The sequence below is a fragment of the Tamandua tetradactyla genome, chromosome 11 (assembly GCF_023851605.1).
Source record: "Tamandua tetradactyla isolate mTamTet1 chromosome 11, mTamTet1.pri, whole genome shotgun sequence".
NCBI classification, from domain to species: Eukaryota; Metazoa; Chordata; class Mammalia; order Pilosa; family Myrmecophagidae; genus Tamandua; species Tamandua tetradactyla.
In genome coordinates this window covers 12892969-12907922 of record NC_135337.1, presented here as the reverse complement: position 1 = coordinate 12907922, position 14954 = coordinate 12892969, and the positions used below count along the sequence as shown (strand labels likewise).

The window sequence follows — 14954 nt, the reverse complement described above, 5'->3', positions numbered from 1 at the left end:
AATCGTCTTACTATGAGTACAGTTTTACTACCTAGATATAACATTTTCAGAAGTAATTTTTCATGCCACTGAAGACTTTTAAGAGCAGCATTTATAATACTCAGTCGAATGGCTGTGTGATTTTATTGCACTGTTTTCCTAATGTTGAACATTTCAGTTGGTTCAAGATGCTTACTAATATAACAGTGTTCTGGTGAACAATTTTGTGTTCATTCCCTTTCATTTTATCTCCTTAGGATAAAGTTTGAAGTGTAATATTACTAGGCGGAAGAGAAGACTAATTTAAGGTTCCAAAATACTTTTAGAAACAGAAATCCCTTACTTTGTTCACCATAGTAATTTCTGAACTAAACATACTATTTAACTGCTTTTGCTCTGCCTACATTGTTTCCTTTCTGTGGTGGTTTCTATAGAAATCTCAGAAAGTGATATTACTTTACATAGGGTTACTTTTCAGAGGAGGAATCAGCTGTTTTTTTCTTTTTCTGCAGGAGTTGCTGTGTTTGCTTGGAAAGGCGAGTCGGAAGATGACTTCTGGTGGTGTATTGACCGCTGCGTGAACATGGATGGGTGGCAGGCCAACATGGTAATTATACATACCCTTCTTGCACTTTTGACAATAGATTACTTTCTTTTATTTTCCCTCAAAGCATGGTTCCCTAAATATGTTTTGGATATTTTATCTTATCCACTGACTTTGTTGCTAAATGTTTATACTATTCAGAATGGATCTGAGTACTGAATGAAAAGGTGGGGGAAGGGTAAAACCATCTGAACACATATGGCTCAAACGTGGCAGAATGAAGTAGAAGGAAATGATGTGGTAACTTTTTGAAGTAGGATTCTGGTTTCTTTCCTTCCTGTCCCAGCTTTCCTTTTGCAATCAAATGTGCCTTATATTTCAAGATTTTAGACTAAAAATTAGTCACTGGTTAGCCTAATACTCTTCCCTTTAGCCTAGAGCAAACCTAGGAACCTTTTAACCATTTTAAACCAACAAATTTGACTGTATTTCCACTGTCTAAGCCTGCTCTAAGGAGCTCTAAGGAATGCTCTTCCAAAACATACAGGGCTCTCTTATTAATACAGAAAGTGGGTTCGAAGTTCCCCCCAGCTCTAGCAGCCTGAATGCCCATAGAAGTCTTCTGGCTGTTCTATAGATCCTGGATGATGGGGGAGACTTAACCCACTGGGTTTATAAGAAGTATCCAAACGTGTTTAAGAAGATCCGAGGCATTGTGGAAGAGAGCGTGACTGGTGTGCACAGGTAACAGTTCTGGAGTAGCTGCCCCTTGTGTCCTTGCCTCAGCAGATTCTTCAGATTTCTGTTAGGCTTTAGTGCTGTGTTTCAGATTTGTAGTAACAAGTGGGAGGATTGTCACTAGACAAAAATTTTGAGTTTTTATTTTTGAAAAATCAAGGCATCCCTAGGAGGAATTTATTTCATATTGTAGTTCACGTATTTTTTTCTCCCATTTACTCCACTGAGTGATTCTCAGCCAGTGTTGAGGAGTGGGGAGTAGTAAGTGCACCTTGAAAAACTATTCAATATTGTATTAAAACTTTATATTTGAAATATGAAAAATTACTATTGTAAAATTGCATGTTATACACACTACAAAAAGTAAAACTGGGCAAAATATTGTTGGTTTGTGAGGATACCTAAAAGTTATTGAAAGTGTTTTCTCAGTTGGGGGCACATTGCATATGCGCGTGTACACACTCCCAGGAGACAAAATCAGAATCATTAATAATCTTTATCAGACGTGGACATGTGTTTTAAAGGTTGAGAAATGTTGGTCTAAGGAAATACATCCTCTTTTGTTGGAAGAGAAGTAAATTTCTTCGAAAAATTGAAAGGTTTTTTTCCTTCAAAAAGAAGAGCGGGGTTTGAAAATGGAAAGAAGTGAGGAGGGATGAGTAAATAATCTTGTTTATAATGTCCTTGGGCTATAAACAAGTCTGGGGAGGAGAACATAGACGTTGAAGAAAATTAGTCAGACTTTGCCATATTTTATGTTTTACCAGCTCATTTGTTTTTGTTTTGTTTTGTTTTTTGTGGCCTCTTCCCCCTTTAGATTATATCAGCTCTCCAAAGCTGGGAAGCTCTGTGTTCCAGCCATGAACGTCAATGATTCTGTTACCAAACAGAAGTTTGATAACTTGTACTGCTGCCGAGAATCCATTTTGGATGGGTAGGTTGAAATGTAAAAATGTTCAAACTTAAGGGGATAGGCTTGAATGGGTTGCAGTATTAGTCTGTTACCACTCCACCCTTGTTCCCTGGTCTTCCTTTGACTTTAAAGACCCATTTCACGCTGGGTTCAGCTAACATCCAATTGGAATTCTTGTGGAACATTAACCCCACACTTTTAACTTTGCAGAGAGGGACTGTATTTGGGTTAATGTTTGAGTTGAGCCTCTGTCTGTTTCCACAGCCTGAAGAGGACCACAGATGTGATGTTTGGTGGGAAACAAGTGGTGGTGTGTGGCTATGGTGAGGTAAATAGCTTGGCCTCAGTGTCTCTTTTTGACTTTTCATAGACTTATTTGAAATGTTGGGCAAAGGAAACTTGTGCTGTCAGTTTAGAGTTACAGGTACAGAGTTTAGAATTTGCTTTTAGATAATGTACCTTAAAATAATAGCAAAAATCCTTTATTCAAAGTTATAAACAGAAATACAGAATGGATGGAATTTTCAGATTTCACCAGTTTCTGTTCTGGAATGGAATGTTGACATAATTTTCCTCAATTTATAACAATAACTTTTTATGAGACGTCATTTGACTGTAGCATTTTTGCCCCACAAGTGACTTGCAGGTAAAAGGTGGGATCCAAAGTCATATATATTTGAATTTCTCTAAATTGGAATAGATTACAAGGGATTTTATTATCATCAACATTGACTCACAGAAGTTCTTGAGCTGCTAGACAGTTCTTGAATAGATGCATTTCAAGTGAGACTTACCAAGTTTTTCTGAAATAAGAAATTAAAAGTTACAGTTGTTTTTCCTTGATCTTGTTTGCCTAATGATAACACCTTTTATTTCCTTGAGCTCACTTACTATCCAAAGTCCCAGCCCTTGCAATGAAATGGCTGCTGTATTACCTCTGATTTGGAGTCATAACATAATCTGTGCCCATTTCTGCTCTGCCTGGGATTGGAGCTTCCCTGCATGTGCTGACTTGATAGTTGGTGACTTTAGGAAATTAATTCCCATTTCCCAAAGATTCTTCCTTACTTCATACCAATACACCAATAGGCCCATCAACCTGACTTTTTTCTCCTTTTTTCCTATTTTATTAACACTGTGGGAAAAACAAAACAAAAACTATTACATATTATCACTGAAGCTCAGCAGAAGAGACACAGTTATTAGAAATAACCCACGAGGCTTTTTCACAGGGTGGAAGGATGTTTTCCGTTTCTGTGCAGTGTATCAAAGTATTCAAGTCATTTTCATTAAAATTTGAATTTGAACAGGTGCTCATTCCCCTCCCCACCATTTCATATTCCAATATCAGCAGAGCAAATTGAATTAGATGTTGAAACCAAATTTGGCTCTGTTCACCGAAGCCAAGATGCTCAGCTTATGTTAACCCTTTCCTCGACACTGACGCTGCGGAGTACAAACAGGCACTGTGAGGAGTGGTCCGGCCACAAAAGACAAAAACAGCTCAACTTGACTTGTTTCTTATGCTCCACAGGTGGGAAAGGGCTGCTGCGCTGCTCTCAAGGCCCTTGGAGCAATAGTCTATATCACAGAAATTGACCCCATCTGCGCTCTCCAGGCCTGGTAAGAACAGAGTTGTAATACTACTAGATTCACTCCAGGTACTTTATATTTCTGGGAGTTCATTATTGATCATATTAACCATTCCTTGCAGAACTCTCACAGGGGAAGAGATGGCTAGAATTGCTCTGTTCTGGCTGTCCTAGATACTCTTGGCATTTTCCTTTCCCGGATGAAATCTTGGGGAGTCTGAAGAGGCCACTGTGTATAGTTGAGCCCAACTAGTTGCCTACACCCTCTGAAGTAGCACTGGATCCGACTTTAGGATCTGCCTCCTTGCCCTACTCACAGTGTTCTTTCCTTTCCTTCCAGCATGGATGGGTTCAGGGTGGTAAAGCTGAATGAAGTCATCCGGCAGGTTGATGTCGTGATAACTTGCACAGGTGAGTGTCAGTGCTTTGGTGTAGGTGGAAGGGTGTTCAGTCAGAGGCGAGATCTTGAAGGTAGTGTGACAACTTTCATAAAAAAGTAGATGAGGCCAATGCTAAGTTAAGCTCTCAGGACTAGAGAGTTCTAAACATGTTTTCCTGAGCAAAGAACTTTTTTCTTTGGCTTTTTATCATTATCAGTCTTGATTCCAGATAACAGTCTAATGAACTATTATGTACGTTTCTGTTCTCACAATGTATACATATTCTTACATGCCCAGAAACATCTCTTCCATGTTCTAACTGAGAGCCAGTTGGTACCTTTGTTCCGTAACCACTTTTCTTTCCTTTTAGGAAATAAGAATGTAGTAACACGGGAGCACTTGGACCGCATGAAAAACAGTTGTATTGTATGCAATATGGGTCACTCCAACACAGAAATTGATGTGGTAAGACTTCTTTCACTCATTTGCTTCTAGGCTTTTCTCTTCCTTCCATTACAGCCACAGCCACCTGTGTTCTCTTCCTTTCAGACCAGCCTCCGCACACCAGAACTGACATGGGAGCGTGTCCGTTCCCAGGTGGACCATGTCATCTGGCCAGATGGCAAACGCGTTGTACTCCTGGCAGAGGTACTCATACAGTAGGACTCTGGCAGTGCACTATAAGCAGTGGGGGGGAGGGAAAAAATATTAGCCTATATTTCCTTCACCTCTGTCTTTGGATAGAGATATATTTCTTAACAGGTCTGATCCCCAAAACAGAATCACTCAAAAAATTCTTTTTACTAAATAGCATGCTATTTCTTGACCACAACTGATTCTTCAGCCTTTTGGATGCAAATGAATTTGAAGAATATAGGATAAAACGTAGTGTCCTGATCTGGAACTGTAATTCTAGAGGGGTATAAAGTCTTTTCCTGCATTTGCTTGACTTGTATGACGTTGGAATATGTGGCAGGGATAAAACAGCTGACTTCAGGGCTCTCTTCCTTTTCAGGGACGTCTGCTCAATCTGAGCTGCTCCACTGTTCCCACCTTTGTTCTGTCCATCACAGCTACAACACAGGTTTGTGACCAAATGCCTGCTTATCCTGCACTTAGTTTAATGGAACGGGACATAGATCAGAGTTCCAGTGTGAGTGTGGCGTGCAGGCAGGGAGGTTGGACCCTTCACTGCCTTTGACGTGAGCACTGTGCTATGCCCTTATCAATGTGTACTTTTTTCAGGTCATAAATTGTCAAGACAGGCTTTTTCAAGTATAGAAAAGCATCATTAGATAGGCAGAGTCAGTGTTTGGTATCCCTCTGAATTGGCTGTTTTAGTTGAGAATATGGTGTTCCAGCTTAGTTATATTTAGTCTGTTCTTCCATTAGGAAATAAACAAAAGCACCAGCAAATCCTCTTATGATGTGTGCTAGCATTTATTACAGGCTGAATCCTGGGTTGTGTCACCCCAGGACCCTGTTAAGCCTGATTTTATTTTTATGTCCTTGTCTTAAGAAGTAATTTTTTTGTGTTTTCTGGCCCCCTTTTTCCACCTTAGGCGTTGGCACTGATAGAACTGTACAACGCACCTGAAGGACGATACAAACAAGATGTGTACTTGCTCCCTAAAAAAATGGGTGAGTGAAAAACACTCACATAGTTTAATAAAATTCATATCATGAAAAGCAGTGGATTTAAAGTCAGCGTTCAGTAAATTGGGAATAATAATAATACATACATGGCAGAATTGTAGTAAAAATTACAGACTTCTTACTATGAGGAGTGCTTATCTCTCTGATCTAGGGTAGGTGGTCCTATTCTAAGTAGCTTTGTGAAGTTGTCAACAAATTCCATTTCCCCAGTACAACTGACTACAATCTGAGACTAAAAATGAGAAATAGAAACAAACACAAGTTTTGTTGTCCATCCTGTATGTATATATGCAAACTAAATCCTACTCAACCTCCTATAATTCCAGAGGACAATCCCTGTTATGTCCCTGTTGCATAATACAGCATTTCTTGTCTTTTATCTTTCTCAACAAACTCGTGTCCATCTCCCATCTCTCATTGGCCAGTCCAAATTCCTGACCTCTTAAAACTAAAAATTTAGTTCTTAACACCTTCCACAGCTTACCTCAGATTGGTTTTAAAAAATAAAAAGAAAAAATTTCTAAAGACAAAGCCTAGGGAAGCTTATCTAAGGAAAAGTAATGAATTGTGCCAGCTATCTTAGAAATCTATAATCCTAAAATTTGAGCCTTTTATGGATCTTTTCCTAAGTAAGTATTAACAACACAGGCTGTCTTGAGTGTACTGATGTCCACTCTGATTCGTAATTGGACTATAATGTAATTCAGTTAAGGAGGTTGCTGCAGAGAGGAGAGCATGGTAGGTGGCATGCTGGCCACTGAGGTTGAGGCCAAAAGCTTTCCTAGAGAGGGAGAAAGCCCACCACATTTGTCAGCCTGGTAATTGGCTTTCTAAATGCAATCTAGGTGTGCTGAGAGAAATACCTTGTTAGAAAGGCAGCTTTGAGGGTTTTTTAAAATTAAGCAAGTATTTCGAGTTGTGGATCTATCAGAGTTACTCCATCCATTGTCCACTGTCTCGAAAAACTTCAAATGAAAATATGGGGAAGATATACTTTGAGAGGCATATTTGAAACAGAGTGTCATTTCTGCCCCACCCCCCACCCCCGACCTTGCTCTTCCTAGATGAGTATGTTGCCAGCTTGCACCTGCCATCATTTGATGCCCACCTGACAGAGCTGACAGATGACCAAGCAAAATATCTGGGACTCAACAAGAATGGGCCATTCAAACCCAATTATTACAGGTAACTTGGGGAAAGCAAGTGAAAAGCTCCTTTCATTGATACTCAATTAAGCAGGCTGTCCACTTTCTTAAATAAGGATAAGGTGCCATAAATGATTTTTTGGAGAATCCAAGAAATATGCTTCGAATTAACAGGGTAGGCAAAGAAATTATATATCCAGTGACAGATTTAAAGAATTAAGAGTTTTCTGAAATTTGAGAGTGTAGACCTCATCCCCAGAGATGAGGCCCAGGCAATTAATTTGTGAAAGCTTTGCAGGTTATATTAATGTACAGTCAAGGTTGAAAGCCACTGAGTATTATTATCAAGAAGTGGAAGAGAAACTCAGAGATAGCATTGTCGGAAACCTTTATGCTTTGAGCCCACCGATGGCTTGGGGGAATGAGTGCAGGGATCCCCAGCCTGGGCCTGGAGGGACTGTGGAGAATATGCCCTGTAACTGATGCTTCTCTTGGAACTCTCATATGAAGGACAGTGCTAACTAGTCAACCTCTCTCTTTACAGATACTAATGGACCATATTACCAAGGACCAGTATACATGAACCACACAACTCTAAAAGAAATATTTTTAAGATAACTTTTATTTCTTTTTATTCCTTTACTCTTGTTTTTTTTTCTATAATTTCATTCTTGTTTTTTTTTTCATCTCATTTTCCAAGTTCTTCAGACCACACAGGAACTTGTTTCATGTCTCTTTAGATGAAGCTGAGGTTCAGGGTTCCTCACCCTAATCACTAAAGGATTTTTCTCTTCCAGCCCAGAAGACTGATTCTTTACCATTTCTGAGGACTTTAGTCTTAATTGGGTACCTTATTAACAGGAAATGCTAAGGTACTTTCTATGTGGAACAATCTGCAATGTCTAAATTGCCTTAAAAGAGCCCATTTCTTAGCTGCTGGAATCAGTGCTCTTTCACTTCTCCAGAGGAGCAGGGGTGGTACCTACCAGTCAGGTAGGTTAGATGTAGGTGGTGCATGTTAATTTCCCTTAGAAGTTCCAAGCCCTCTTTCCTGTGTAAAGGTGGTATGTATGGTGCAGAGATGTGTATTAGTGAGTGTTGCTTGTTAAGATTCAATAGGCCCACTTGGATTTAGTGCAGCCCTTCCTCCACTCCCACCAGACCCTCTCATTTTTCTCGTTTTTAACCAGACTGCACTTTATTAAGTTGAATTTTGTCCTCTAGCATTTATTTCTGTTGTAGAAAAAAAAATTAAGGAAAATCTTTAGTGTTAACACCGAGGAACTGCTTGTGTAGTTAGTTGTTACCAGTTTCTCTTTTGAACCTTTGGAGCTAAGAGTGCAGAGTTGAATCTAGTGAAATGCTGGTCTCAAACTCAAAATAATCCCTCTATTTCTAGCCCATAGTTTATAGAATCAATGAACTGGGGCTGTAAGGCAAATTCTGTCATCTCTGCCCCATACAGCTTGTACTGAAGGTGAATTTCTTAAGCCATCACTCAGTATAAAGCACTGAGCTCCATCTTTAGGATTTATCCTTTAAGAGTAAATTTCTGGTCAACTGTGCTTCTGCAACCTAAAATATTTCAAGGGAGGTAGATGTGGTTGAGAAGAGGAAGGATAAATTGGGCCAGGGTGAGAGAATTCTAGGTCTGTATAACTTGTTTGGGACTTTAGGCCCTGTATAACGTAGGTTTTACAGAAATGGTGCCGCTTTTGATTGACACATACCACAAAAAAATTATAAATAAGATCTTCAGGGGCAGTTTCTGAGTAGAAAATACAGTAGGTCCTGGCTCATGCTCTGAAAGAATCCCCAGAGAGGCTCTCTGGAAGATCAGAGAGCTGCATTCCCACGCCAGGCACCCTACCTACCAGCATTTTTGCATGGCCAGATGAGCTTTATTCTCATGAGCTTTAAGAATATTATTATCCAGGATTCTAAATCCTCAGCTTGTTTTAGCTTGTGACCCTACAAAGTTCAGTCAAGCATTAGGGCCAGGTACTAGAAATTTTCATTTCTTTATTGCCACTGATCAGAGAGACAGATGTGAAAAACAGGAATATAAGAAAGGAAAGCTTTTGCCCTGCAGCTTCCTAGCAGGGGACAACTGTCTTGCCAAAATTTTTTCCCCTTTTCCTGTTTCTCTTCTCCCAGCCCCTTCTCACTCCTTGCCAGTGTGACCATGCTTTCTTTGTAGATGCTAATGGTTCAAGCCCTTTTTCCCAGGGCACTTAAGCAGCCAATCAGAATACCACATTAATTAGGGGAGGTAACCTGGCCAACAGAGTATCCATCCTGTCAGCTCTGGTGGAGTGAAGGGACCAAGGTCCTGCCACCCTCCGGCTTGTCCCTTACCCCAGTCTTTTACTGTGTTCATAGGAATAATAGGTAAGGGCTCCGTCTCTGTCAAGCCATGTTACAAAGGACACTGTAGAAAAATGTCTGGCATCAGAGGGAGCGTGTGGAGAGCTACTTGGGAGGAACAAGTTTATTTTGTATTGGATGATTTTTAATGAATGCAATATTAATCCTTGCAGATGAGCAATAATCATTAAAGTAAATTAAAATGATAAGACCTTATTGGTAGTCTGTGTCATTCTTGGTGGTCGAACCAGCAAAGCTTCATTAGAACTTGTTTTCTAGGGTGGGTCAAGTCATAGGTCAGCAGTATTGAAGAGAGATTTGTTGAGGACCTCATATGTAGATGAACATGCCAAATGGCAAGTTTTTCAGTAATATCTTCCATTTGTCTGCCAACTTTATGCCAAGCACCAGGCCTAGGCACTTAGAAGGCAGATTTGTTGCTTAGGCTTCAGGGCTCCTCCTCACTTGCACCAGCCCCTTCTGAGACCCTTTGCCTAATTTTTTCTGAAGGAATGCCCCTGAAGTTATATACGCTTCAGCCCCAACCCCAGCCTAAATCCATAACTGAAATTGTCTCAGTGTCTTCTGATATAACAGTGTTTCTATGAATGATATAATGTAATATAATTATAGCATAGTAATATTAATAACAGTATAGAAGGCAATGACTTTTCTAGTTCCTTTTGTTAAACTGACCCCAAACAATGTTGATGAATTCAGTGTACACTGATGCGATTAAATGAGTGTCTCTAATTCTGTGACACTTTTATCATGCACATAAACCCAAATTTAAGATAAACCTTATACTGCCTAATTGGAGATTTGAACTTTTTTTTAACTGTCTTATGAATCTATTTGATAACTTTCCAATTTATATATAAAAAGTTCTTTTATGGTGGAAAAATACCTTGAAGTTAAACATTTGAATGTAAAGAAATTAAATTAACTGTAGCCCTTATAATTTCAAGAAATTGTTTCTCCAAAGTGTTTTTTACTGACTGCTTACTTTGTGGCAGGCCCTGTTTTAGATACTTGGGATACATCATTGAAAATCAGAAGATCCTATCCTTGTGGAATGTTCTAGTTTCCTAGGCTACTCTAAGCAAATACCGTGAAATGGGTTGGTTTAAACAGTGGGAATTTATTAGCTTATAGTTTTGAGGTCATGAAAATGTCCAAATGAAGGCAATGCTTTCTTTGCGAAGACCAGCTGCCAGCGACCCTTGTCTCCTCTGCCATATGGAAAGTCACGTGGCAGTGTCTACTGGTCTCCCTTCTCTTCTGGGTTTCGTTGCTTTCAGCTTCTTTCGTCTTGGCTTTCTCTCTCTGAATTTCATTCTCTTATAAAGAATTTCAATAATAGGATTAAGATGCATCCTGGTTGGGGTGCGACACAACTAAAGTACTTACAATGGTTTTTACCCACAGGAATGGATTAAATTTTGAGAACACATTTTTCTGGGGTATATACAGCTTCAAGCTACCACATGGAGTTTACATAACATTTCAACAAGACTCATATTTTCTCTTTACTTTTTCCCTTACCCACAATTTAGCCATTAGACAGGGCAAAGCAAATGAGATACAACAAGATGCCTGCCCTGCTGTGTCTGTGAACTGGATGTGTGGCTTGCTGTTGGGAGACAAATCCCAAATGGGATGACGAGGCAATTTACACCTAGGGGCAGCAATGGCAATTATAAATTGGTTAGAAATGGAGCTTTCAAATAAGTAAAATATGAAGGATAATGGAAGTCAAGTTTCTCATTTTCGGAGAGGATGCAACAAATTAAAAACGGAAGAAACTAGAATGAACTCGGTGGTATTGGATTTGAATTGGAGATATTGGTGTAAACCTGTGAATTTCAACATAAGTAAATATGGAAAGGCAGAGTGAGTGTATGCTTGTATGTGTGTGTATGTGCAAACATTTCCTAGCTCTGCTTACTGAGTAAGTCTCGGTGTAGTAGTTCCCTCTTTCCCCTAAGACGAATTGTTCTGGATTGTAGGCCAGAAGATACTTGTCACTGGATCCCAGGGCCTTTTCCCCTCTTCCTGCTATCCTGTAGTATAATTTTCCATTGCAGCCACCAGATGGCGAGTTTTCACCTGTTACCTGGTTGCCAGGGTCTCTGGCCAACAAATGATAAAATCTAAGTTCACAATCCCTTCCTCCAAAACCCTTAGGTTTTGAAACTGAAAATTTTTCAGATTTTTAGGTAATCGACGAATATACTGCAGATTGTGTAATACCTATTAGAGGGCTGCGACACAGCACCCATAAACATGTTAATATTTCTGTAGCAAAACTTATGAATATTCACAGCACAAGGGATAAATAAAGACTATTAATGGACTCCCATAATTCAGATTAGGGTTTGCTGCCAAATTAATTTGTGCCAAGCTTGAGAAAAAGCACTTGATTTTTTTAGAGTTGTTTTGAATTTTGGAATTTGGATAAAGGCTTACAACCCTGGAATAATGATCGTAAAGTGTATAATGTTTGCTGTGTATCTACGCTTCATCCTCAATGTGTTACACAATTAGCATATTTGAGCTTTACAGTAACCCCATAGATAAGGTTTTTTACATCCTCTTACAGATGGAGAAGTTGAGATGATGCAGTTGAGCAACTTGCTCAAAGGTAGCAGATGCTAAAGACATCTGCATCCCAGCCCAGATTCACTTTGGGATTAAAAAATCTCAGCAAACTGATAAAACATCTCTATAAATTACATGGGAAATAGTTTGTGATTTCTATTTAAAATTGTGGTACTGAGTTACTGAGTGATTTTTTTAATTTAATTTATTTTGTATTATCAAACCAAAACAACATACAAACATGAACATTCTTAACATACAAACATTCCATGTATGGTGTACAGTCAGTGGCTCACAATATCATCACATAATAGTATATTCATTACTGTCATCATTTTTTAGAACATTTGCATCACTCCAGAAAAAGAAATAAAAAGAAAAAACTCACACGTACCATACCCTGTACCCCTCCCTCTCATTGACCACTAGTATTTCCATCTACTCAATAGATTTTAACTTTTGTTCCCCCTATTGTTTATTTTTAATCCGTATTTATTCATCTGTCCATATCATAGACAAAAGGAGCATCAGATACAAGGTTTTCACAGTCAACAGTCGCATTGCAAAAGCTATGTCATTATACATCGTCAAGAAACATGGCTACTAGGACATAGCTCTACAGTTTCAGGCACTTCCCTCTAACCTCTCTAATACACCTTAAACTAAAAAGGGGATATCTATAAAATGTGTAAGAATAACCTCCAGAATAACCTCTCAACTCTGTTTGAAACCTCTCAGCCACTGACACTTTCTTTTGTCTGATTTCTCTCTTCCCCCTTTCGGTGGAGACGGTTTTCTCAGCCACTTGATGCTGAGTTCCAGCTTATTCTTGGATTTCTGTCCCATGTTGCCAAGGAGGTTTACACCCCTGGGGGGCATGTCCCACATCGAGAAGGGGAGGGCAGTGAGTTTGCTTGCTGCATTGGCTGAGAGAGATAGGCCACATCTGAGCAACAAAAAAGGTTTTCTGGGGGTGATTCTTAGGCCTAATTTTTCCCCCTATTACATATTTATTTTTAATCCATATTTTTTACTCATCTATCCATACTATAGATAAAAGGAGCATCAGAACAAGGTTTTCACAATTACACAGTCACTTGCGAAAGCTATATCATACAATCATCTTAAAGAAACATGGCTACTGGAACAAAGCTCTACAGTTTCAGGCATTTCCCTCTAGCCTCTCTAATACACCTTAAACTAAAAAGGGGATATCTGTATAATGCGTAAGAATAACCTCCAAGATAACCTCTCAACTCTATTTGAAACTCGCAGCCACTGACATTTAATTTTTTCTCATCTCTCTTACTCCTTTCAGTGGAGAAGTTTTTCTCAATCCCTTGATGCTGAGTCCCAGTTCATTCTAGGATACCTATCCCATGTTGCCAGGGAGGTTTACACCACTGGAAGTCATGTCCCACGTACAGAGGGGGAATCTTATGCCTAATTTTAAGTAGGCTTAGTCTTTCCTTTGCGGGGATACGTTTCATATAAACAAACCCCAAGACTGAAGGCTCGCCCTATTGATTTGGTTGTTCCCACTGCTTGCAAGAGTATCAGGAATTCTCCAAATGGGGAAGTTGAATTTTCCCCCTTTCTCACCATTCCCACAAGGAGACTTTGCAAATACCTTTTATTCGTTGTAACCGAGTGATTTAGACTTGCAATTTTAAGTTGCTGGAACTGGAATTAACCCAGGGGGTCTGGCCTCAGAATCAATGCTCTTGACACTAAGCAATACCACTGTTAAGAAACAGCCCCAGTTCAGTTCAACTTGTGGCAAACAAGGTTTTGGTACGCATACCAAGGTAACGTGAAGCTTGTTAAAAATACACATTCCTGGACCCTATCCCAGGCCTACTAAAACTAACTCTCAGGGCCATAAGGAGACAAAGATTCTGAAAATCAAATATCTCTTCAGAGTCACATCACAGTTGATGAAGTAGAGCCAGGATTTGACCCATAGTCTTTCTGGCTCCCAGATCCCATCCCTGTCCCTCCACTGACCTGCCTCCCTTTGGCCTTCTAGGCAGCTTCTCATTTCAGGCACACTTCTCATACCTTAGCAAAGTTTCTCTCAGCATCAGAAACTTGCCACAGGCATCCAAAACTCAAACCGCAGGTCCCAAGCCTTTCCTAACTCTTCCTGAACGCAGACATTGATAACCTGCAGAAACTGAGCTCTGCTTCCAGAAGCCAGAGCCAAACTGGGTCAAAAATATCCACACTTAGGGCACCAGTAGTCCACTGATAAGCCCTTGGGCTCTTGGGCTCTTGACTTGGTTGCTCTTAAATCACAAAATGACTCATCTTCATTATTGATTCTATTATTTCAGTGCATGAAAAACAAAAGGCCCATTCTCTTCAATGATTCTCTTGCCTTTGTATATCTATCTGGGAAAATTACTTCTGAAGGGCAACTGAGAAGTGTTTTCTAGTCCGGGAGCAGATGAGGAGTCTGGATAAATTTGAGGTAGCACACTGCTCTCCAGGTCAGCTGAACAGACCCCTCTGAAAAGCATTGACTTGCTGCTTGCTTTCATGCAAATTTGTCAACTGAGGGGATAGGTTTGAGTCTTGTTTTTGTGCATGTGTTTTTGTTTTTTAAGCAAAGCCTGCTTTAGCTCAAGTTTAATGGGGAGATTTAATGAGGAGGGAACTGTCTTTCTCTCACATACGGTGGGTAGCAAACCAGCACTTGCGGCTTTTTCCTGTCTGAGCTGTGGGTTTGCTATTATCCAGTAAACAAGCTCTTTTGCTTTTCTAATTTTCTTCTCAAAATCAAACCATGGACTATAGTTAATAGTACAATTATAAAATTGGGCTCTTATCAGTTGTAACAAATGTATCACACTAATGAAAGATGTTAATAATAAGGTGACTTGTGGAACCCTGTACTTTATGCATGATTTTTCTGAAAACCCACCACTTTTCTCTAATAAAAAAATAAATGAACAATATGAAAATACCACTACATGATATGAAAATGAATATGCTGCAACCCCTATCATTTAACCTTATATATCATTTGAATCTGTC

General features: G+C 39.5%; 1 protein-coding gene across 2 annotated transcripts in view; it reads left to right on the top strand.

Moving 5' to 3' along the window:
- AHCYL1 (adenosylhomocysteinase like 1) overlaps window positions 1–9530 on the top strand; it is a 45063-nt gene extending 35533 nt beyond the window's left edge. The window contains exons 6-17 of one of the 2 annotated variants that reach the window (XM_077119977.1): window positions 492–586; window positions 1161–1267; window positions 2079–2195; window positions 2439–2502; window positions 3709–3797; window positions 4107–4177; window positions 4517–4611; window positions 4696–4794; window positions 5162–5230; window positions 5709–5787; window positions 6867–6987; window positions 7492–9530. In XM_077119977.1, coding sequence (XP_076976092.1) covers window positions 492–586; window positions 1161–1267; window positions 2079–2195; window positions 2439–2502; window positions 3709–3797; window positions 4107–4177; window positions 4517–4611; window positions 4696–4794; window positions 5162–5230; window positions 5709–5787; window positions 6867–6987; window positions 7492–7498 — 1013 coding nt within the window. In that variant the 3' untranslated portion in view covers window positions 7499–9530. Of the gene's footprint in view, window positions 1–491; window positions 587–1160; window positions 1268–2078; window positions 2196–2438; window positions 2503–3708; window positions 3798–4106; window positions 4178–4516; window positions 4612–4695; window positions 4795–5161; window positions 5231–5708; window positions 5788–6866; window positions 6992–7491 lie in introns of those variants that run through there. The other variant, XM_077119978.1, reaches the window with a different exon arrangement.
- Window positions 9531–14954: the final 5424 nt, after the last annotated feature.